The sequence below is a fragment of the Prionailurus viverrinus genome, chromosome B4, assembly GCF_022837055.1.
Source record: "Prionailurus viverrinus isolate Anna chromosome B4, UM_Priviv_1.0, whole genome shotgun sequence".
Lineage (NCBI taxonomy): Eukaryota > Metazoa > Chordata > Mammalia > Carnivora > Felidae > Prionailurus > Prionailurus viverrinus.
Genome location: NC_062567.1, coordinates 14,888,028 through 14,913,788, shown reverse-complemented (window position 1 = coordinate 14,913,788; position 25,761 = coordinate 14,888,028). Strand labels below are relative to the sequence as shown.

General features: G+C 37.0%; 1 protein-coding gene across 1 annotated transcript in view; it reads right to left on the bottom strand.

Annotated features, from left to right (window-relative positions):
- Positions 1 to 25,761, bottom strand: part of MALRD1 (MAM and LDL receptor class A domain containing 1) — a 779,242-nt gene that overhangs the window by 515,056 nt on the left and 238,425 nt on the right. The window contains exons 19-21 of the mRNA XM_047865740.1: positions 24,921 to 25,008; positions 14,778 to 14,954; positions 11,397 to 11,559 (exon numbers count right to left, since the gene is read on the bottom strand). Of these exons, the coding sequence (XP_047721696.1) occupies positions 11,397 to 11,559; positions 14,778 to 14,954; positions 24,921 to 25,008 (428 nt within the window). The remainder of the gene's footprint in view (positions 1 to 11,396; positions 11,560 to 14,777; positions 14,955 to 24,920; positions 25,009 to 25,761) is intronic.

Here is a 25,761-nt window from a genome sequence, read left to right as displayed (position 1 = left end):
ATCAGATTGCACTCAATAGGAGCACCTTGGAGATATTGGGGGTTCAGTGCCAGACCACCTCAATGAAGCAAACATCGCAATAAAGCAAATCAAATGATTTTTTTTGGTTTCCCACTGCATATAAATGTTATGTTTACACAATATTGTTGTCTCTTAAGTGTGCAACAGCATTATGTCTAAAAAAACAATGTACATATCTTAATTTAAAAATACTTTACTACTAACAAATGTTAATCATCATATGAGCTTCCAGCCGGCTGTAATCACTGATCATAGAGCCATATAACAAATCAAGTAATAATGAAAACAGTTTGAAATACGGCAAGAATCACCAAAATGTGACAGAGAGACATGAAGTGAAAGAATGTTGTTGGGGGAAAAAAAATGCCACCAATAGACTTGCTCAACACAGGGTTGCCACAAACCTTCAGCTTGTTTAAAAAAAAAGTAGTATCTGCAAAGTACAATGAGGTATGTCTATGCCCATATTAAAAAGTGTTAAACTGATCAGTTATTAAGGAAAAAGAGGTATTTTTTTCTCATAACATTCACCAAAATAAGTTGTTAGATGAATTAAGTACATAGTTGCAAAGCACTGAAACTACTCAAATACAGTAGAAAATACAGGTGAATTTGGTATGAACATGGATACAGAAGGCCTTTCTAAGCATAAAAGATGGGAGTGCTGTCAGTAAGATGGCAGGAAAAATGGTCAGTCCCCTTCAAAGAAAGACCTTCCAGCAAGTATCCACAGACAAGTCACCTTTGTGAGAATCCCAGAACCAAGGGTGAGGCTCAACTACCCCTTCGGCTCACAAAAGAAGAAAACAAATGCATTTGAAGAGTAAAAGAAGCAGTTTCACTTTGACCCGATCACCCCTTCCCAAAGCCAGCACAGCATGGCACCAAAACGTATCCCTAGGACCTCTGGTTTCTCCAGTGAGAAAAAGAGCCCAAGGGGGGCATTCAGCTTTCTCAGTGTTACGAGTGCTTCCAAGAATGCCCACCTCAGTCTCAGCTCACAGGGATCACTGGGGAAATAAATGGGGTTAGACCTCCAGGTATCAGGACAGAGAGGAAAAAGGAGCTCATAGCACCTAAGGCAGGGATCATGGTGAGCTGTAGTCCTGCTGGGGGCAGCACCTGACCAGACATCTTGGCCAGTGTCTCCTCCCATTTGCAGAACCAAGACCATGAACACTCTGGCAAAAGAGCTCAATAGGCTAGGTCTGGGTCCCCAACCAATGGTCCCTATAGACAGAGACAATCTTATAGTCTGCCCATACAGGGAAGGAAGTGAGCAAACCCACCCAATGGCTGAACACTGCCTCTGGCCCTACCTGACCAGGAAGCCTAATCGTTGAGCCCTGGAAGGTCCCACAGCCCAGGTTATGACCCCACCCAGACAGGGAGCCAAGCCAGTAGCTCTTCCCAACTGTTGAGCAAAGACTACAGCCCTGCCTAACCAGGACATATGAATAGTGACCATGGGCAGCCTTAGAGCTCAACATACAGTATTGCCTGGACACAGAGCATAGCCAAATGCCCTGGACGGCAGTGTAACCCAGCCCACAGCCCTGCCTCATTGCTGACCACAGCCTGAGGTCCCACCTAATCTCAAAGTGGCCTTACCTCAATGCTGAGTCAAGCCAGGGGCACATTTGGATGGGGAGCACGAGCTGGGTCCTCACCCAAGCAGGGCCAGTTGCAGAACCCATCCTGCAGCCACCTAAATGCAGAGTCCATCCAGTAGCACTACTCTGCTGGGGAACACGGACTGTGACCCCAGCCAACCAGAGGTGAATGCTGAGTGCAGCTAGTAGCTCCACCTGACCACGGAGCCAAACCAACAGCCACTCAACCAGGGAGCCAGCCAGTAGCCCCGTTTGAAAGCCAAGCTGAGTCAGCAGGCTCACCCAATCGCAGAGTTTAGCCAGAAGCACTCCCACCTTGAAGAACAGACACTAGCCCTACCTAATTAGAGATCCTGACAGGAAGCCTCTCCTACCCACAATTACTACCATCTGACCCATCCTAGCCCAAAGGTGAGCTATTATTGGCTTAAAAGAGAATGCTGAAATTCGAAGATAGTTTATGTATACCTCATGGCAACAATGAAGAAAAAAACCTGTAGTAGATTAAACCAAATATTGAGATGAGGAATCAAAGCAAACCATTACAAAAGTCATTATATCACAAAAAGCAGACAGCAAGAGACAAAGAAAACAGCATAAAGGAACTACAAAACAGTCAGAAAATAATTACCACAATGGCAATAGTAAGTCCTTACCTAGCAGTACTCTACCTATATATTACTTTATCATAGGTTGATGAAATTCTCCAATTGAAAGACTTAGGAAGGCTGAATGGTTAGAAAGCAAGAAACTAGATCAAACAATATGCTGCCTGTGGGGAAATAGGTTCAAGAATTCCTTACACTTAAGGTTTAAAAAAGCTTAGGGCAGAAAGCTGCTGCCACAGGATGAAAGCGCCCAAGGTTAGTGAATGAGACATTATAAAGGGATCATGAGTAACTTGTTACAGGAAACTACTTTCCATCTGGCGCCAATATACTATTGTGCTCTGATCACAACTCCAAATGCCACTTGCCCTCCAGACCCTTAGCTTCTCACACACACAAGTTATTGATTACTACCTGATTGTTTTCTTCACATCTACCATGTGTGTAAGATCTTGAGAGCTCAATAAATATGGAGACAGAACCCCTGTTTGGGGCTCTTGTCTTCTCCCAGACATTGGCCTCTCTCATATTCAATTCTGCATCCACTCTCTTGCTGGGCAAGAAACAACTCCAGACTCATAGTCTGCGACAGTTGTCTACAAGAGATTCACTTTAGTTTTAAGGACTCACATAGGCTGGGAGCTAAGAGATAAAAAAGATTCCATACAAATGGTAACCAAAAGAGAAGAGGGGTGGCTATACTTGTATCAAACACACTTTAAGTTAAAAATAGTCACAAGAGACAAAGAAGGTCATTGTATAATGATGAAAGGGTTATTAATTCATAAAGAAGGCCTAACGATTGTAAATATTTATGCATCCAATATCAGAACACCTAAATATATAAGGCAAATAATAACATAACTGCATGGAGAAATAAACAACAATACACTAATAGGGACTATTATTATTAATATTCTACATTCAATAATAGATGGATTACTCAGACAGAAAATCAATAAGAAAACAGCACTACAGTGTTATTTGAGTATATATATGACTGTATATAACACTTGACTATGTAGTATGACTATATATTATTTGAGTTAACACTATATAGTGTTAATAGAACAACACTATAGACCAAACAGACATAGCAGACATATACAAACATTGTATCCAATAGCAGAAGAATGCATATTCTTCTCAAGTGCACACAGAACATTTTCTAGGATAGATCATATGTTCAGCCACGAAAAAGTCTTAACAGATTCAAGAAAATTAAAATTTTATCACATGTCTTTTCTGACCACAATGGTATGAAATCAGATAGCAAAACAGGAGGACATTTTGGGAATCTACAAATATATAGAAATCAAACACACACTCTTAAATAGAGCAAATGATGGATCAAAGAGGAAATCAAAAGGAAAATTATAAAAAACATTGATACAAATGAAAATGGAAATACAACATGCTAAAATTTATGGGATGTGTTAAAAGCAGTTCTAGGAAGAAAGTTTACAGTTATAAACACCTACATTAAAAAAAGAAAGATCTCAAACAACCTAACTGTATACCCCAAGACCTCAAGGAACGTGAACAAACTAAAGTTAAATTTAACAGAAGAAAAAATAATTAAGATTAGAGTAAAAATAAATGAAATATAGAATAAGGAAAATAGGACCAACTAGGGGTTAATTTTTTTGAAAAACTAAACAAAATTGACAAACGTTTCACTCGACTAACCATGAAAAAAGAGATAAGACTCAAATGAATAAATTTATCAGTGAAAGAGGAGACATTACAATTGAAGTCACAGAATTCCAAAATATCAAAAGAGACTACCACAAACAATTGCATACTAACAAACTGGATAATCTAGATGAAAGTGATAAATTCCTAGAAACGCACAATACACTAAAACTGAATCAAGAAGAAACAGAATATCTGAACAGATTAATACTGAGTAAAGAGATTGAACCAGTAATCAAGTCTCCCAACACAGAAAAGCTCAGGAGCAGATGGTTTCAATAGTGGGATTCTACCAAATGCTGGTGAATTTAAAGAACTAAAGCCAACACTTCCGAAACCCTTCCAAAAAACTGAAGAGGAGGGAATACTCCCATACTCATTTTATGAGATCAGCACCATCCTGATATTAAAGCCATATAGACACTAAAAGACAATAAAACTATAGGCCAATATTCCTGTTGAATATAAATGCAGAAATTCTCAAAAAAATACTAACAAATCAAGTTAGCAGCACATTAAAAGGATTATATACTGTGATTAAGTGGGATTTATCCCTGGGATGCAAAGAAGGCCCAACATAGTCAACAAATGTGATATACACATTAATATGATGAACGATAAAAATCCTATGATCTTCATAATACATGAATAAAGCATTTGACAAAATTCTTTGGGAATGAATTGTGTCCCTCTCTCGTCTCAAAAATAAATAAACATTAAATATTAAATTATAAATCAAATGTTTCAAAAATATATAAAAATTCTACCCTGTTTTTTTTTTTAATTCTTAGGACATAATCTGCAATGTATACAAAACCTGTATACTGTTCAGGAAAGACTAAATTTATGCATAATCAAAAGCAACTCATAAATCAAATAGTGAGGAAATGAATTAGTGAATGATGGTACATTCATTTAATGGAATACTACTGGCTCATTAAAAGTATTGGTGAATAGTTGTTTACAGATTGTATATAAAATTAAAAGCAGATTAGAAGACAATATGGTCATTTTTATTAAAAATGCATATACACACACAATGCTTTTATCAGGATGGTTTAATTATCATGGATGTGGTTTATCTTTCCTACCTATATTTAAACATTTTCCTACAATAAAAATGAATTTCTTATTTTGTGGTAAAAGGAAAAAATTCTTGTAGAAATAAAAAAAAAATTAAGAAATTCCTAAGGGAGTCAGTACGTGGCCTTTACCCAGAGTAATATCTTAGTTTATTTGTACTATCCAATAACATCCAAAAATAGAGATTCCCCTCAGGTATTATTAAAGACACATACCCAACCAGGGGCACCTGGGCGACTCACGGTTAAGCAACCGACTTTGGCGCAGGTCATGCTCTCGCAGTTGGTGAGTTCCAGCCCTGTGTCAGGCTCTGTGCTGACAGCTCAGAGCCTGGAGCCTGCTTTGGATTCTGTGTCTCCCTCTCTCTCTGCCCTTTCCCCACTTGCACTCTGTCTCTCTCTCTCTCAAAAATAAATAAACATGAAAAAAAAAATTTAAAGACATATGTACAACCAAGATAGACTTGAGGACTTGATAAGATCTTTTCTGAGCCTCCCAGTGGACCTCTCTGTCAAGCAAGTAACCCTTCCCATTACACATTACACATCTATTCATGTGTATGTCGGTTCCATGTGTGATTAAGTTTTCTATTCTCAGGAAATACATGCCTAATATAACAAATTGTGTGCCCTAACCAGAGCTACCCCTGCATCTTTCAGGCCATAAAGTTCTCTGGTGTTTCTTCTAGATTATGTATAACAATAATAATTCTGTGCAGGAGATAGAATAAAAGTATATTCATTACATTTTAATGTAGTCAAAACATTTATTTTTTTTTAATGTTTAGTTATTTTTGAGACAGAGACAGAGCGTGAGCAGGGGTGGACAGAGAGAGAGGGAGACACAGAATCCGAAACAGGCTCCAGGCTCTGAGCTGCCAGCACAGAGCCTGACGTGGGGCTCGAACTCGCCAACTGCAAGATCACGACCTGAGCCGAAGTGGGACGCTCAACTGACTGAGCCACCCAGGCGCCCCAAAACATATATTTAAAAAACTACACAATTAAACAGCATTTTTAATTTCTGAATGCATTTATAACCATGATATAAAATTATTTTATTATTAAACAGTGATTTTTGGTAACAACATCATACACTGTACGATGAATATATTCTTAAAACTTTACCTTGTATAGCAAATATACTACCTAACCATTATATATGTTATTTTAGGTTTGGTTTACAGGTGTTATTTTCAGCATAGATTTTTTCTTAAATTCCATGTTTTTAAGGCACTGTAGTCAACTTTTAAAAATTACTTATCAAGCTAAAATACACGGAATAAAATTACACTTATAATGATTTAATTCCCTTAATTAACACAAATTATTAATATGTATGCAAATACAAAGAATAGTTGCTTAACTCAAGTACAATATAAATAAAAGCAATTTTGCTTGTGCTTTAGGTTTGCTTCATACTCAAGTCCTGTGGTCACACTGCCAGAAATGCTGTTTCTCACAAGGATTAAAACAGTTAAAAGAAAATAATTACAGTTAATTTAGATTTTGACTGCACTTTTATTTTTATTTCGGCAAAACTGTTCCTAAAGCCTTGTATTTAACCATTATTCTAGATTTATAAAACTGGATCTTTTAGAAATTATGTTGAGAGAGTGTTAAGGCATCTAAATTGGCCTATAAAATACTAGCTTATCTTCTTACCAGAGAAGGCTCTAAGAAAGCAGTAATTTTGGTATTTAATGTCTAAGAGATTAAGGCTTTGAAAATTGTTATTGTTGCAGAGCAGAAAACACTAAAATATTTTCAGTCTCACTGAAGCTTTTATTCACATTTACATCCAGCACTTAGATACATTATGATATGCACAGTTATGTCACAGGGACAGTTTGCATTATTTATGTGGCTTTTAGTTTATAATGAGGTTAACTCTGCACAAATGCATAATATATACAGGAATGTAGGTACATTTGCAACAGTGAGGACTATAACTCATTTCCACCTGAAAGACAATGACAAGTGTTGTGAAGTAAAAGGAAAAATCTAAGAGAAAGTACTTCTACTTGACAAAGAAAACACTGAAGAAACCGTGTTCTATACATAATCTGCATTTTTAATGAGATAGTTCGTATTCAAATAGTTTCTCAACAATCTGTAAGCAAACTCTAAAATCTAGTATGTTTTAAAGTATCTGTCTTTTCCATATAGGCAAAAAGGCCTGAGAAAAAAATGTTGGGTATTAGACAATGAATGAGGCAATATAGAGGGGGCCTTGAAATTATGTCTTCTAGACTGGGGGAAAAAGTTTCTCGCACACTATTTCTCAATTATAATACTTATTTTGCAAGACAAAAATCTTATTTTTAAATGCAATTACCTTAGAACAATGTTTTTCTTTCTCCTGAAACATTTTATACTATTTTTTTTAATTAGTCACTAGATTTAGAGAAAAATGAATCTGCTCTGAACAAAACTGGAAAAGCAAAGTGAGAAAGCCATCCTGTCTTTCAGCTGTGCTTACAGCTCAGAGCCTGGAGCCTGCTTCAGATTCTATGTCTCCCTCTGTCTCCGCCCCACTCCCGCTTGCGCTCTGTCTCTGTCTCTCAAAAATGAATAAATGTTTAAAAAATTGGTAATTAAATATATATAATATTTTTAAATTTTTAAATTTAAATAAAATATAGTATAAATAAATTTTTTAAATTTAAATATTATTTATAATTTATAAATAAATTAAAAGTTTTTAAATTTAAATAAAAATTTAAAACATTTATATATATATATATATATAACTGACAGTGTTCCCTGATCACCATTTTGAGAAACTTCCCTAAGGCATCTATGAGCACAGTTAGAAATCACCAATGTAGAATAGGCACCCATATTCCCCTAGACATCATTCCATATCAACAGTGAAGCGTGGAGAACTTAATTATGCCTGAAGGGATGATTCTATGTTCCTGATAAATCTTAATATTAAACCTCATTCAACCAACAGATGGGCATTTAGTCAAATAAATAGGTATGAGGGCCACGAACTCAAAACTTTGCTCTCCTTGCCTTCTAGTAGTAAAAATCAGTAAGTTGAATCAAAGGCTTTTTCCAGGACATAAAAACAATTATAAATTTATGGTACTTAGCTACGAACCAATTTATATCTTACGGTAAAATGGCCGGGCTAAAAGACTAGGCCAATTAAACTGATTCTAGAGGTAAGAGTCCAGAAGTCAGAGATCATATAAAACTACAAATGGGGAGAAATCATTACGCAACAATTCCAAATGTACAATATCCTAAACATATTTAAATCTCAATTAGCTACAAAGCTCAGGTGCTAAGTGATCAAATATCTTAATCCAATGTTAAGCAAATAACAATTAAAAAAAATTCTCAGCTGAGTAGGACTAATGTTTTTGCTAAGTTCCCTAGTAGTTCCTGGAACAAGAATGGATATATACTCACTTTTCTTCTGCTTTTCTTTTCTTTTTTTACTATGTTTCTTTTTTCAAAATACTAAGAAAATAACTTTTTAACTAAATGTTCCGTTACTGTATAAGTTAAAGGAAATGGAAATTTTACCCATACCCAATCTCAAAAAACATGCAAATTGCAATTGATGATATTTACAATGAATGAATTTTACTTTATTAAGTCACCAGAGTATAGCTGAGAATAGTATTATTCCTATATGCTTTGATTTCAATCCTATGAAAAAATCATGCTTGGTGCCTTTATTTGGGCCCTGCTGAGCAAGGTGAAGAAAGAATCCACTCATCAAGTCCTGTGCCAAGGCCATGACTACATATCCCCAGCCGGAGAAGAAGAGGTGTCTTTTTCTAAGTCATGTCAAAGTGTTGAATAAACCAATTGTATGGAATGGTGTTAACCCTCCCCAAGGTGAAAAATAAAGAGGTAAACCCCCCACCGACACTTTTTTGTTAGACCGCAAAGTTCACTTCAGATATTGAGATACAAAGCTTACTGGTTCATTAAAGTGTGAAGGCAAAAAAGCAGAATGTCACTTGGAACATCCGTTTATGCGTGAAACATACACATTAAGATCTGACTACACAATGAAAACTTCCCTACATAATCCAACACCACCATAACTTTTCTAGACTTTTTATTGCTTCATTAATATGTGAAGTGAGAGAATATTGTGAAATACAATAACGTGCTCTTTTTCTTTTGCACTTGTTTATGAATGATCTTCACCAACCTGAGCCTCAATCAATCTTTGCCACAAGGAAAACTGGGATCACAGGATGTGAAGACAGAGAAAGAACTGGTGCAGAGCTTTTTGATTTTCAAAATTGGTCTTGAAAACTATTTCTAACACAATGGTCTTAAAAACCTGGCTTTGGGGCGCCTGGGTGGCGCAGTCGGTTAAGCGTCCGACTTCAGCCAGGTCACGATCTCCTGGTCCGGGAGTTCGAGCCCCGCGTCAGGCTCTGGGCTGATGGCTCAGAGCCTGGAGCCAGTTTCCGATTCTGTGTCTCCCTCTCTCTCTGCCCCTCCCCCGTTCATGCTCTGTCTCTCTCTGTCCCAAAAATAAATAAACGTTGAAAAAAAAAAAAAACCTGGCTTTAAATTTCTGGAGCCACATATCTGAGAGAGAAAAGCATTTTCTAAATTAGAAAAGCTTTCCTTTAAATGTAAAAAATAAAATTTGGAAAATAGAGTTTGGAGATTTACTATAGGCCAGTGAGCAGGCTGGATATTTGGTGCATAAAAACTATTTCTTACGACAAAGTGAAAAAATGTCAAACCTTCCCTGGCTGCAGAAAGAGCCTGGAGAAGAGAGGAGAAGTCTAGGGGAGATACAAGCTTAGGGACTGCTCCCTTCTCCTGATTCATTGTCATGTGGATCACATCTATTAGACATTATCTGATTATTAAATATTCTCCTTTAAAATATATTTAATTTTTTGCTTTGCAGAATATAATTATAAAGCATAAATAATATAAGTTCTTATCATCAACTAATTCATTCAACAAATAATTATGGAGACTTTTTATATATCAGTCACTTAGAAATAATGCAATAAAAAGGGAAGTCACAGACCCTGCGACACCTCAGAGAATGTGCAGTCTATTGGGGGTTGCAGGGAGGGGAGAGACAAACAAGTTAGAAGCAAATTATATTTCTGTGTTTATAATAAGCTACCACATTTCTATGTATACCTTTCCCACATACAAGTGAGATTCTAGTCTGCCTTTTTCTTTATGGAAATACAGATGATTGACTCAGTGTGGTTTATTTGCAGGTGCCAGAGAAACTTTCTGAAATTATCCTTTGCTTTTTTATTAGAAGCAGCCCAAGGAAAATTTGTATACTGAAATTTCCAAAATTAATCGCCAACTGTCAAACATGATCAAAACACTTGGTATTCATATCTGCTACTATATATATACTTTGGGCAACATGGCTGCTAATCCTGAAATCGAATGATAGTAAAACTGGAACCATTTTAACAAAACAAAACCACAAAAGAGAACTCAGAAAATCAGAGTGCAAAAGTCAGCCCAGAAGATATTGTAGCTCTCCCTGAGTACCAGGTCACGTTGGGCAAGGCAACGATGGACTGGCAGTGGACACACCATTAGTTTTCTTTGAAACAGAAGCCACAGAAGTGGGGCTCATGAAACTTTAACCGCAAAGAGGTGTGAAGGTACAAGGGTTTTGAAAACATTCTTGGTAATACAAATGGGGATCCCTTTGTTGTCTTCGGTAGTCCTTCTATGAAATCACTAAAAGGAAAGAATGAAGGATGGGATCTTAAGGAAGTCAGCACTCAATGTATCTGTGGACTCCAAAACAGGGTAAGGTATGAGCTATGAAGCCTTGGAAACAAAAGACCAAAATAAATGAAGATCAAAGACTGGAAGAGGAGGAAAGGGTTAAGGAGAAAGATGAGCTAGAAAAGGAGGAAATAGGGAAAACAGATTTGGGGCACGGGGTGGGGGGAAGGGGAGAAAGGAAAGAGTAGATAATTTTATTCTTTTTAATTAAAAAAAAATTTTTTAAATAGGCTCCATGTCTAACATGGGGCTTGAACTCACAACCCTGAGATCAAGAGTCACATGCTCTACCCACTGGGCCAGCCAGATGCCCCAGATCATTTTGAACAATATATTAACAGTGCTTTTCAACAAGTGGTGATACTACAAATTATTTTTCTTATACTTTTCTCAAGTTTCTATGACTTTTACAAGAGTATTTATAGCTTTTTTAACTAAATAATTGGTTTTATTTTCAATTTTATATGAAAGAGTGCACTTAGCCCACTTACTCTGTAACTTAAACATTCATCTTTATAATTGCATTGGCTTTCGGTAAAGCAGTATGTCAGGAAATTGGGAACTGCTTAACACACAGTTCTTAAGATACATGTTCAAAATATGTAGTCACTTACATTGTATGATCCACCGATGGCCTGTGATTCTCTTCCCCATGATGAATACTGGTTCCATTGCCAAGTCCCCACCTGAATGTGTTTGAATCTCGAATTAGATTTTCTGGGATCGGCTGGTACCATTCACATAGGCTTCCTTTTTCAAAGCTGCAAACTTTCATGGCTTGAAGAGAAAAGAACAAAGACAAGATTAGCTAATCACAATAAATGTGTCAATAAATGGCAATTTCTACCTGTATCAACCACTTTCTTACTGTTGGGTTTCTTTATTATTATTATTATTATTATCATTTAAGCATCATTAAAATAATTAGGCAAATGATTTGTATAGTTACCAGCAGAGTTTTAAAGAAATCTACGTGTACTATATTCAAATATCTATAGTAGCTACAACATGGGAATAAATGCAAAAACTAAAGAATTTTCTCTGATAAGGAGGTGAGATTTCAATTAGGTCCTAAAGCAGCAATCTAAGCATTGGCAGTTTCTTCTCACATAATACCTACATTGCTTACACGACCCAAGTTCTGGTAAGTCTGTTCTGTAACCACAGTATTATTATAGAGCTAAACTTGACTTCGGTCTCTGAAGGAATTAGTCCAAATTCCAAACTACTCAAGTTCCAAGCAGTAATATTTACAATAACTTCTATATTGGACCTCTTTCCTTGAAAGTTTTCAATATTCTTGTAATGACTATGTTCTAATATCACATGAAATTACAAGTCCACTGATTTTTGAAATACATAGGTTGTGTGTGAAATGTTTTCTTCCTCTTTCTCTCTGAACATGTTCATGTGCCTTTTGGTCTGTCTTAAATTATCCACTGTTCTTGTGTATGCCATAGAAGATGTAGTGGACACATCAGCTTTTAAATGGAATTAGCAGTGTTAGCAAATCACTACCATCACTGAGTTCATGATTTAGTGTAAAGTTTGAGAAGGAAACATTCCATCAAAAATAAAAAGTGATTTTTAATCATGACATTCAGGTGTGTTATTTAATCTCTGACGTTAATATTGATCATATAATTACATTTATCTTATGAAGAGATTTAAAATTCAGTAGAATTTTGTTTTTCTTTCCTTTAAATTCTTTTTAACGTTTATTTATTTTTGAGACAGAGAGACAGAGCATGAACGGGGGAGGGGCAGAGAAAGGGAGACACAGAATCCGAAACAGGCTCCAGGCTCTGTGCTGTCAGCACAAAGCCCGACGCGGGGCTCGAACTCACAGACCGTGAGATCATGACCTGAGCCGAAGTCGGACGCTTAACCGACCGAGCCACCCAGACGCCCCAGAATTTTGTTTTTCATATCATTAAAAAAGAAAAGAATCACTGTTGTTTTTTTTTTAAGTAGAAGGCATAAAGTTTCAGTCAAGCAAGACAAATGAGCTCAAAGATTTGCTGCAAGACACTGTACCCAGAGTCAACAATAATGCATTGTACACTTGAAATTTTGTTAAGAGGGTAGGTCTCATGCTGTGTTTTTTAGACACAATAAAAAAAACATTGGAAAATGTAAGACCATAACCGGCAAGTTTTTAGTTATAGTTCATCTTACAGAAAGATGGCGGAGGCAAGAGCATATAATTTGTTCAGAATTTAATAATTCAGTTCATGGGTATTTAAAATAAATAAATAAGGGGCACCTGGGTGGCTCAGCCAGTTGAGCGTCTGACTTCAGCTCAGGTCATGATCTCACGGTTGATGAGTTTGAGCCCCGTGTCAGGCTCTGTGCTGATGGCTGGGAACCTGCAGCCTGCCTCGGAGCCTGTGTCTCCCTCTCTCTCTGCCCCTCCCCTGCTCGTGCTCTGTCTCTCTCTGTCTCAAAAATAAATAGACATTAAAAAAATTTTTTAAATAAATAAATAACACCATGCTTTTAAAATAATAATTTAATAGGAGCCCTTCAGTCAGGACATTTGAAGAACTTTCTCAAATCTTCCCACCTCATCATAAATTACATTACTAAAATTACAAAGTTGAACTAAGAAGAAAGTCAGTATTCGCTAAAGACATTCATTAATTAACTAGATTTTGTGTAAACTTTTAGAAACGCCACAACTTAGGTACCATCCTGAGAGGATGTTGTCTCCCCATGAGGAAGTCTGAATACTACACAATCTTCCATTACTCTATCTTCCATCTGCAATGCGTAGCCTATATTCCTCGCCAACTTGAGTTAAGGGTTAAGAACCTCTTATCCACGCAGTGAGTTAGCTTTGATTTTATGACTTTTGGGGTCTAGATTAATTTACTGTATATTTGTACATTAAAAAGCAGTTCTCTTCTTAAATTAAATATGAACCTTAATTGACTTTGTAAGTTTTAGAATTTCTTGACAATGCTGACAGAAGACAAATTACAGTTTCAGCTATACTCTGTATTTTCTGCATGGTCCGAACCCTTAATATCATCAAGACACTTGAGAAATAGTACAGTAAATTCATATACTATCCAATATACAGTAGGGAAGGGGAATAATGGGAAAGTGTTCACTCCTTCTGCTCTATCTTGTGCTTTGTCCACTCAGACACAGATTAATTTTTATTCTCTAAGATTGTGTCTTTGCCTGTGAAGTTCACTCTTAAATTACAAATTTGCCTTAAATGCCATGGATTGGCAGATGCCAATAAATGAAAACCATCTTTCAATGGGACACAGGTACTGAAGCGTTCATTTGTATTGGTTCGTATGAATTCTACATATTTAACATAGTATTCATTTTATATTTTGGCAATGGAAAACTTGGACAAATTCATCTAATATGAGGGTTTTATAATACTTCCACCTTAAACATTCCCATTTCACGAGTGTGAGGAGTAGAAGAGAAACAAACAGGGATGGATAGAAAAGAACTAGTAGACTGTAGTCTTGGAGTCGAGTACAGTCCATGAAACAAGTGTTTCTAATCTTGGGGCGCCTGGGTGGCTCAGTTGGTTGAGCGTCCGACTTCAAGTCACCTCATGATCTCGTGGTTTGTGAGTTTGAACCCCACGTTGGGCTCTGTGCTGGCAGCTCGGAGCCTGGGGCCTGCTTCGGATTCTGTGTCTCCCTCTCTCTCTGCTCCTCCCCTACTTGTGCTCTATCTTTCTCTGTCTCTTAAAAATCAATAAATGTTAAAAAATTAAAAAAAAAAACAAGTGTTTTTGAATCCAAAAAATTCAATTTAAAAACACTTACCTCTTGTTGAGCAGCACAGAAGAATGCATGCTGATTCTTCTACTATAATTTCCTATATGAATAGCTTTTATATTAAAACCTGCTCTAAGCCAGGTTGAAAATTTGTAACTAGGACACTAGGCCATGCTACTTAGAGATTATACTAGTACTGTCTGTTTTGTGGCTATATTTAACACAAAATAGGAATTCACCTACCACAGAATGCTTCATCTGATTGGTCAGGACAGTCATATCTAAAATCACAGTTCTGGATTTTTTCAACACAGTGACCACTGGACCTGCAAACAAATTCACTGTCTGTACAGTTGTGTGGAGGTAATGTGACCGGAGCTGACATTTCAGGTGGAGTTGGGAGGTCCACTGGCAAATTACCTTGATAAGAGATAACATACAGGCATCATTTAGCAGGTTTTTCATGTAAGATTTCACACAATAAGCTTTTCTACAGATGTTTCACATTCAATATTATGAAGAATGTTTGGTGGCCTTTGGCGATATGCTGAACTTTATGTAAGCAGGTAAGTTGGAGTTCTAGGTCTTGGCAATAACAAATAGCTGGATATAAATAGATGAAGGTACAGATGGAAATTACAGAAAAACTACTCAAAACTTGCTGACTAAATGGAAGGCTCGAGGACAGGGCTAGGATCACTGGGAACCAAGGGAGTCTCAGATGCTAGCATTAGGAACCAGAGTCAAGGCCTGGTTAAACCTTCTAGGCCACTAGGTAAAGAAACTTTGTTCTTCCACCTGCTACAATTAATCCAACATCTCCTCACCCTGTTTCAAACGTCTTCAGATATTCAAGATTCAAAGTCGCAAGAGAGAACTAAACCAGAAGTAGTCACCTGGATGTATTTACATAACTAAGATAATAATGTATGACATTACAGAACTTAGAAGACATTTATAGAATTTACACAGCAAGTTAGTCCATCAGCATTTATTAACAACAACACCCTGTGCCACGGACATGTAGGTACAATGCATTGAAAGCCAAATATGCCATCATGGTTGTAAAATAACTTACTGACTAGTGGATAAGGCACTCGGGTAAATCTTTCATTATGGTTCCATGGGATATGTTTATGATAAAGATTATGACGCCATGGGGGGAAGAACGACACCACCCTTTTACTCCTGCATTCACAGCACAATTCCCAGACCACAGTACATGGTGGGTAGACAATGTAGAATGAGTTAACAGACAGGTGGAAAGATGGATGAATGGATGACACAGTAAATGAACAGATGGACAAATGGAAGACTTCCAGAAAAGTAATGCTTAAGTTAAAAGTTCTTAGCTTTAAAGGATGATGAGTTACTGCCAAGATGAAAAAAAGGTACAAGGTCTTTTTGGATGATAAGAGAAGATTTGTGTGAAGGCAGAAAAATATACTGGCCTGTTGTTTTTTTGTTTCACAAAACTGTGAGAGTTTGGCACAGAGAACATCTCGTGATAGAGTAAGAATGCGTAAGATAAAGTCACTAGATGTGGAACTAGACAGTAGACAATTACCACATCATAAAGGGCTAAGTGGGTCCAATTTAGGGCTTGAAATAAATACAAAAACTGGTAGAGAAATGCCAAGGTATACAATTTCCACTGTAAGAAATACTTTTCTAGCATTAGTGTGAAGAATGATTTGCAGGTGGTTCTGACACGGAAGAGAAGAGCGAATCTTTTACTTTAATCCCAGGGAACTAATAAACCAAAGCACAGGGTTTGGAGAAAAGAGCAGAGACCTGGGCAATATCAAACATCCAGTACCCAGAGGACTGGGGATTCAGGTGCTATTGGGAATCTGGGGAAAATCCAATAAGTAGTACTTTCTTTCTTAGCTCAAGTTTTGCAGTAATTAAGAGCTAAGACTGAAGCAGATGGGAGATCAAAATATCAACTTGTTATGATAATGATATTGGTAATGATATTGATGAATGATAATGATTGATAATGAAATTGATAATGATGAAAATGATTTATACCTGTAGACAAGTGGTCTTTTAACGTATAAAACTCATGAAAGAAAGAGCCTAGGTTATAACCTGTGCTGAAAACTTCCAGCTCTTCCTGTACGGAAGCTTACCATTGAGAACTACAGCAAGAAGCGAAGCAGATTTCATGCCCCCTTCAGCTAACTAGCTCCAAAAAGAAAAGAGGAAACTAAGAGGACAGGTATGCATGCCCAGGCCTTCCTTGCAAACTCAGCAATCCATTGTTGGCTTTCCACAACTGACATTAGGATTCACTCTTGGGTTTCATTTTACCCTTTTCCTCCCTCTCATCTATTCTATATTTTCTTCTTAATTTTGACAGTCATATTATGTCTCCTGTTCTATTTTTCTATATTTGGTTCCTCTCATCTGGAGATTTCTCTTTTTTAAGCTTAATTTAACATTTAAATAAATGCGTGTTTGACATTTCTAGGTGTATACAGTATCGTAGTGTTCAGATCACCTGGTCTGCCATATTATTAAAACCAGTTGCCATATTTGCATCCTTAGGCCTGATTTCAATTTAAATGAGGTAATAGTTCCCCTTAAGAAGATATCATGAACATGAGTGGATGTCTTAGAAAAAGAAGGTTGATGAGCCAATGCTCAGGAAAAACAGAGACAACTCATTTAGTCTATCAGAAGTGAGCCAGGAATGGTAGGTAAAAGGACCAGTACTGTAAAAAGAAATTGAAAGATCCTGAAATTCTTTGTCCTGCCCTCATTATTCCTTGTTATTCTGCCAGAATGAGTACATCTTAAAAACCAAGTAAGTCCAATATGTTTGTATTTAAGAGTAAACAGAGGAAGTGTCTCTTACTCCTGAGCCAAACTGTTGGAAACGGTGGTGTTTATAAGTATGGAGTTGTGTGTGCCTGATTCCTTGGCATCTGGCATGCACAAGAAAAAACAGAGGCCTGAAACATCGTTAGGACAAGACTCAGTTTGGAAACTGAGGCATGCAAAGGACTGCAAGCTTTCTGACACATTCTCCGGCCTGTGAAGATGGCCCAGACTTTCATCTAAAGACCATGAAAGTCAACTTGTTTTACTCTGCAATGACCTCAAGCAGTATTTCCTAAAGTATCATACTCTAATTCAGGGGATACTAGAAATTACTTCATGTAGTATATGGATAAGTTTTGTTAATTTTTAAATATGAATTTGGAACAATTTTAATAGTGAAACATATCTAGAACAATAAGCCTATCTTAGTTTGGACTGCTATAACAGAATACTGTAGACTGGGTGGCTTAAACAACAATTTATTTGTCAGAGTTATGGAGGGCTGAAATCCAAGATCAGGGTGACAGCATGGTTGGATTCTCGGATTCTGGGTATGTCCTTTCATGGCTTTCTATACTCATGCGGAGAGAGACAGAGACAGAGAGATCTTACGTCTCTCCTCTTCTAATAAGAGCACTAATCCCACCATGAGGGCAAGCACTTTTCATGACCTACTCTAGTCCTAATTACCCCTAAAAGGTCCCACCCTCCAAATACCATCACATTGGGTGTGAGGGCTTCAACATATGAATACTGGGAGCATACAAACATTCAGTCATTGCAAAAGTTATGACAATTATTTTTAACCCTATAATTGCATTAAAAGGCTAGAGTTGATGGCAATGATAGAGTTCAGTGTCTTTGAACAAAATACCACAAAAAACTTTGCATATTAAACAAATTGCAAAGGTGAAATGTAAATGACTGAAATTTACACTAAGAAGCAGAGATTAGTCTGGTTTGAGCTGATCTTCTTCCACATCCCTAAGCCACAGGGAAACCAACTCACCTGTGCACCTGTCCTCATAAGTAGATGACTCAGGCTCAGAGGGACTTGGAGTTCTTGCTCTGTGAATGCTTGTAGCAAGTATACTTGGTGCTACCCTAATGTAATCTTTCTGATAAAACAGATTTTCCATTTATTTTATATGAGACTCCACTCCCTACAGCCATTCCCACATTGGTAATTAAGAAAATAAAACCGATATTTTAACACTTCTAGTCCTTAATAAATTATTGCCAGCTTCAACGTACCATAAATGTGTAAACTTTTTGACTGATATGTCTAGTTGAATCTTCATCTATCTCCAGGTAACAATGTCTACGGTTTTCCTGGGACTTTCGATGGTAAAGATATATATTTAATTTAAAAATCTAAAAGTCTACTTGAGGTTTAAAACATGATCAATCTTCAGAAATTTAAAAATCTGAAATATCTCCAGAGTAAAAGTGTATTTTTTTTTTCTTTTGCACTGAACACAGTAATATAGTCCTACCCACAAGGCGAAACAACTACATTCAGCATAAACGTACTGAATGTCTGTATAAGGTCTCCTTTCCAGGAGTAGGTTTTGCTAAAAGTTAGCTATTCTTTGAATAGAATTTATAACAGCTATGTGATACACTGTTTGCCACATATTTTGGAGGTGTCTTTTTTTTCTCGACTGCAACGACAAATCAGCTCTTTAGAAACACTGTTGCTTTCACCCATGCATTCAATGAAATTTTCTAGGTGGTACAAAGTATTTTCCATCTTTACAGACACTATATTGTATATCAAAGTGACTACAAATAGACTGAAGTAGTAGTTGAACAATTTTCAAGCTAAAATCTAAGTATTTTAACAGCCTTGTCCATTTTTGGTATTTAGCATTTCTCTCAAATAAAGATGACAAAATTGTAAATTTTTAACTTTAAAATAGGTTAAGTTACTTAGTTGTCCAATTTCATTTTGTAGAAGCACAATTAAAATACTAAATTGAATGGACCACAGGCTTTGGCCAACTTTTTTCCTGTATATTTTCTATATATTTCTGTATATTACTAATATTCCTATAAACTTCCTATATTTTGCCAGACTACACCAAACATGCTAAAACCAGAATATTTAAGACTGCAATCATGAGTGTCAAATTTCTTTATGTTGCCTTGAAGTCTTTTATCAAACTGTAAATATTTCCAATAATTTGTATTTTTTCGGGGTATGTATTGTATTTCCTTCAGAAAAATATGGTAGAAAGACCTTAACACCAGTGCTTTTATGGAATGTATTGTTCTGAGGCAAATGTAACAAACACACCAAACAGCTTAATATTATAAGGTAAAAAGCGGCTGGGGAGATCTTAAAAGTGAAGACAAAAGTACCCATACTTTTTCCCTTACCTTTTCATTCCCACTGAAACAAACATGACTGTTTGCAGAAAGAAAGGAGCCCTCAACAAGCACTTATAGATAAAGCTGATGAGACATTGAGGTTAATGAGGAGGGATGCCAAGAATTCAACCAAATCAATCAGTTTAACAACGAAAACAACCAAAACCATTCAGCGGGTGGGAGAAGACATCAGAAAAATTGTGCTGAAGCATCCTACAGTTACTGTACCTTCTCAGTTTTAAGCCATCATCAGTTGCAAGACATGTCGCTGACTTAGTAACAATTTGCCTGAGAGAAATAAAACACTAAAATCTTGGGATGTTGATATTCATTCTAATAATTGATATTTGTAGCAAGTAATAATTCTGATAATGCGGAAGTCTAAATTTTTAAAATACGATGGATGAAAAGTGTTTGGGCAGTGTTTTTCCCAGTTTGTAAGCAGTATGTTGTGAAGCCATGTAGTTATGGCTTTAGTTTTACAAATAACCCAATTATCTCACAAATAACCCTTGATGCAAGATAGAAAACTGTCATATGTGTTCTTCTGAAGGGAACACTAGTCTTGCTTTTCTAATGTAGTTTGGACAAAAGAAGAATGCAGAACAGATAATTCTTTGGGATACTTATATTTAAATCTGAATGTTGTCTGGCAACAATTCTTACTTGAGATATACTCTGAAGATCGGATTCAAAGTGAGGGGATTTAACTTTGCCATCATTCTCCATTATTACGTACTCTGGAAATGAGTGACATCATCATACAATGATGCCAAAAAATTCACAGGATTCTATTGCATGGCTAAGTTTGTCTACTTTCCCTAGAAATATGATTAACTTTGCCTAAAAAGTCTTCTCTCCAGTATCCTTGTGGATTAGTTTTAAAACAAGAATCTATATTCATCAAAGTATTGAAACGAAGAAGGCACAATCCATAATAGAGAATGGATTTGAAAATTAAGTTAGAAACAACCAGAAGTTAGAAAAGGAGAAAGAGGTGACCTGGAAAAGCACATAATTGATGTTCTGGGAAAAAGTGAAAGGAAACTAATTTATAGCATACATACTTTGGGGGTAAAATTAGTAAAAGTTTGCAGTTAAAAAGCTTACCATTCAAGTCAACGCTGCTCTGAACCAAGGTAACAAGGGAAAAAAACAGAAGAGATGGGAGAAATATTTTGGAGACAGGTCAGCAGGATTTGCAAGTGAGCAGTTTTAAAGGGAATGTCAAAGAATGCGGTGGAATTTCAAGCCTGGGTTGCTAAAGAACAGTGATGTCATGAGAAGGAACAAGAAGGAATGAAGGAAAGAGGTTGATTTTGAGGGAACAGGTAAAAAAGAAATAAGTGACTCCTTATGGTCACTTTGAGTATAAAATGAAAGTTGTAGGCAATGAGCCAATCCACACACTGGGGGATCAGGTCAATATTTTGCATCTGTGTGTATGTGCTTTATAAGTTTTTGCTTTATTTTGTTTTATTAGCCAAGGAGGAAAAATGCTGTAAATAAATAATCAGTTTATATTGAAAACAAATCAACATCTGTAAGTGAATCTATAAGTGCTGATCCCATGTCAGCTAACAGGAGAAAAAAAACTGGTAATCATCAAGAGCAATATTTTTATTGACAATTTTTGCTTTTATTTTCATCTGATGGCAAGATTACATCAAATTCCTCTATGAAACCTATAGCTTCAACAGGCTTTGTGGTTTCAACCCCATGTTTCTTTTGCTATGAAGCCAATGTTAAAACCACACAGTTCAGGCAGCTTTTTAAAGTCCATATTTTTCTTCCAAAACTTGAACGAGAAAATCAGGACTCATGGTCTGTAACTGATATTTCTCATCTCTGCCCCTAGGTCTGGCAGCTCTTCTCCCTCTCCTTTGGAACCATTGGTCACAGAATCTAATTATCAAGATAACTGGAGTAGCAACAGGATCAACCGCAACTTGTTTTCCCTTTCTATATTCTTTCATGTTCCCCTCTGCCACGGGGGTCACAGCGATGCTCCATAAGTTCAGAGTTGGAGGCCATTTGGGAAAACCCTGGTCACTAAAATCAAACACACTTAAGTGAAACTCCCATTCTTTCCCTCAACTGGGTATTTTCATCCAGGTCTCTTGTGCGGTTTAATTGTTCGTATCTATAAAGTAGAAATTGTATTCTCTTCCTTTAGAGGTTAGTGTATTTGATGTGTGGTATGCCAGCGGTTAGCACTGTGGTCCAAAGAAGCAGATGTACTTTGCCACTTTCTAGCTAGGTAGCCTTGGGCGGATGATCCCCTTCTCAGCTTGCTCCATAAAACTGGGATAACAGAACCATCAATCCTATCCAACATTTAATATCTCTTCACCTGCAAAGGACTAGACATTATTCTAGACTCTTAAAAATGTTAGAGGATTATATAAGATGATACATATGAGTGGTAAACTATATTATTGTGCCATTTATCAGCTCTCGCTCTCTCTCTCATAAGGACCGTCTGTATTCCCCACCCTTGCCAAGCTTCTTATTGTAGAGGATGCTTCCCCCTTGTTAGGCTTGCCCACATGACTTGCTCCAATCACTGGACATGAGCAGATATAATGCATACCACGTCTCACCAGAAGCGTTAAGTGTGCTTTCGTTTTTCGCACTCTTCTACTCGACAACAAAATGTCAGATAAGACCTTCATCCTTTAGCTTTGGTCCCAGATAAACACAAGCAACAGAAATACACAGCTTGAAACTCGCTCTATAGATTTGTAAAGAGCTATGGACAAGAAACACATACTCTTTCCATTATTGTTTTATGCCCACCCACATAGTTGAGAGCAAAAATTAAATGCTTGTAGTTATAAGCCACTGAGCTTTGGCTTTCAACAAATCTGGCATATAACAGAATCCTGCATATAAAAATAATTAATATTCTAGCAATAATAATAAACTAAAATACATACCAAAGGCAATATAAAGTACTTCAAAAGATAAAGGCATCTATCTATCCACCCGTTTACCCAACAAATGTGTATTGAGTAATATTACATGCCAGATACTGTTTAAGTTTCTGGAGATAAGGCAGTGATCAGATAAAATTCCTGCCGTCATGCAGTTAACACTGTTGGGGAAAACAGAAATAAAACTATAAGGGTGATAGGTGTTATAGAGAAAAATAACACAGGGGAAGAAGAGAGAAAATGTCAGACAAGGAAGAGACTGTGAACTGTGTATGCGTGTGTAATGTAGTGTAGTGTTCAGAGAGGTCTTTACTGAAGAAGAAACTTTGGGGCAGATCAGAAAGAAGTAAGGAAGGGAGTCAAGTGCATATCTGGGTGCAGCACAATCCAGGATGAGGGAAAAGAAGGTGTAAATGCCCTGAGGCACAAATGGACTAGAGTGTTGAAGGATTAGCTAAGAGGCCTTGTAGTGGAGAGAAGTCAAGTGGAGGCACAGTGGTAGAAGGCGAATTCTAGAAGGGATGAGGGGACCAGTCATGGAAGCTACTGCAGAAGTCTGGCTTTTGCTCTGAAGGTGATAGGATGTCATAGGTAGACTCTGAAGACAGGATGACATGGTCTTATCTAAGTGTGAAAAAGATCAGTCTGCCTCCTGTATTGAGAATCGATTATACAGTTCAGGGGTAAAAGCAGAGATCATCTAAAAGACAATCTAACAATCCATGCAGAGACGATGGTGGCTGGCACTAAGGGAAGAGTACTAAGAAGAAGTCAGCTTTGGATATATTTGAAGCTAGTGGCTAACCAGATTTGTAATGAAAGTAAGCAACTAGAACGAGGCTGTCATTTACTGAGAGAGGGAGGCATGGAAGAATGGCAGGATCGAGGGGCCAATTAGTAATCAAGAATTTACTTGCAGCCATTGAGAGATGAGGGTAAATTGTTGAATTCTGATCTCCTTTTTGCTGGCTTTATCCAGGGAAGGATTTGGCTTTCTGCAGAGCTCTGTGGAAACCACTGCACAGAGTAGTTAAAGCCATTAAACGTGCCAGGATGATGAGATAGAGGAACATAGCTGAGTCACATGTATACAACCAAGAGAACTGGAATCGGCCCCCCGATGATGTCTGGGAGAGGCTGGTGCCCTTCTGACCAATAACACTACAGTGATGGCTCAGGGATGAAGGTGAACTTTTCAGCACTCAAGCGTGCTCTCTACATGGATTATTGCGACTGATTTTTAAATTAACATGCTTCTGATCCCTTCAGGAAGGAAACTGCTCCCTCTTGCCATGCAATTTAAGAGCCTCCAACTCAGCACCACGATTATCCACCAAGAGCTTGATGCCCAGTCCTATTAGAGCACTATGCACTGGCCTGAAATGCGTTTCGCCCAGGGTGTTGGTTTTAGTTTTATTTGAGTTTATCATAGCTTGTTTTAGGCTATTTTCCTTTATCGTCTTTGAGGTGTCTACTAAACATCTCAATTGAGATGTTAAGTAGGTAGGTAGTATAGAAGTATGGATTTCAGGTTAAAGGTTGAGGATGGAGATATAAATATGGGAAACATATATTTGTTTTTAAATAAAAGAAATGTGTGATACAGAGAAGAAATTGTTCACAACAATCCTTAGGCATATTTCACGTAACCTGACAGTAAAACATCTCTGAAGGTAACTGAGATTAACACAGTCTCCAAAACAATGTAATTATAAGGCAACCAGTTTGGGTTATTATAATCCCTCAAATATAATGATGTTATAGTTTAGCTTCAGATGTGATTTCCTAGTGTTTTCCATGTGATGAGACATAAGCAGCTGATTGAAACCTCTGTACTATGTTTGCAAAGTTGTTAAGACTAATTACCAGCAGATTCACAATAATTTCTCCCAGGGTTAACAGATTAGAACAGAAGTGAGGGTATATTTAGAAAACTTACAGAAATGAAATACTGATTTCCTTGATAGTTTTTTTTTTTCAAGTAAACAGTTTTGAAAATGCTCATATATTAAAATATTCTTCCTGGGGCACCCAGGTGACTCAGTCAGTTAAACACCCGACTTTGGCTAAGGTCATGATCTCATAGTTCATGGGTTTGAGTCCTCTGTCAGGCTCTGTGCTGACAGTGCAGAGCCTGCTTAGGACTCCTTCTCTCCCTCTCTCTCTCTGTCCCTCCCAAATTCGTGCTTTCTCTCTCTCTCTGAAAATAAATACATAAACTTAAAAAAAATTAAATATTCTTCCTTACCAGGGTAAAGGGTACAATCCATGAATGACAAATCATCAATTGCAATGTCTCCGGTGAAGCCATCTCCTACTGAAGCCTCCACCAAAATCTAAGAAAAATATAAGAAATTGGTTGATATTGTGAAGGATTTTAATTTATGGAAACTCATGGTAGAAAAAAAAATCAGAATTTACTTAAACAAAATTTTCTTCTGAACCACTAAAAACAAAAATTCCAGTAGTATCTATTAGTAGGCACCTTGGCTCTACCTAGATGCTTCCAGTAACAGGAAGCTCCTTTGCTTCTTGGGCCCATTAGACCCATGAAGCCCAGGTGTTTCTGGCGATTTTCTGAAACTATAACATATCAAATGTATATCTACTTCCCTATAACTTTCAACCTTTAGTTCTAGACTTGCCATATTTTTTCATGATCCTTTAAGTATCTGAAGGCAAATCACAGTCTCCTCTTCCCACCTTTGCCCAAGGAGTTCATCTGTTTCCAAGGTTAAATCTCCTCATTGTTCAAGAAAATCCAATTTGTGGCCACAGGTACTTGCTAGAACGTACTTTCTTAAGACTTTAAAATTTTTCCCACGTTGACCTTATTCTGTAACACTTTATGAAACTGGCTAATGGTTATTAGATCTCCTTCAGAACCACATTAATCATGGGGAACTCAGATGACATCTGTGCTGTTACAGGAGCTGCAATTCCACCAAAACTCCAGTAAAATATGAAATACTGACAAACCACTACAGTATATGGCAGATTGTGATTAGGGCTGAAATTTACTATAATAGAATTAATCATGATAAATTATTTTAATACTTATGCAAATTCAGTTGCATACTGAATAGGAA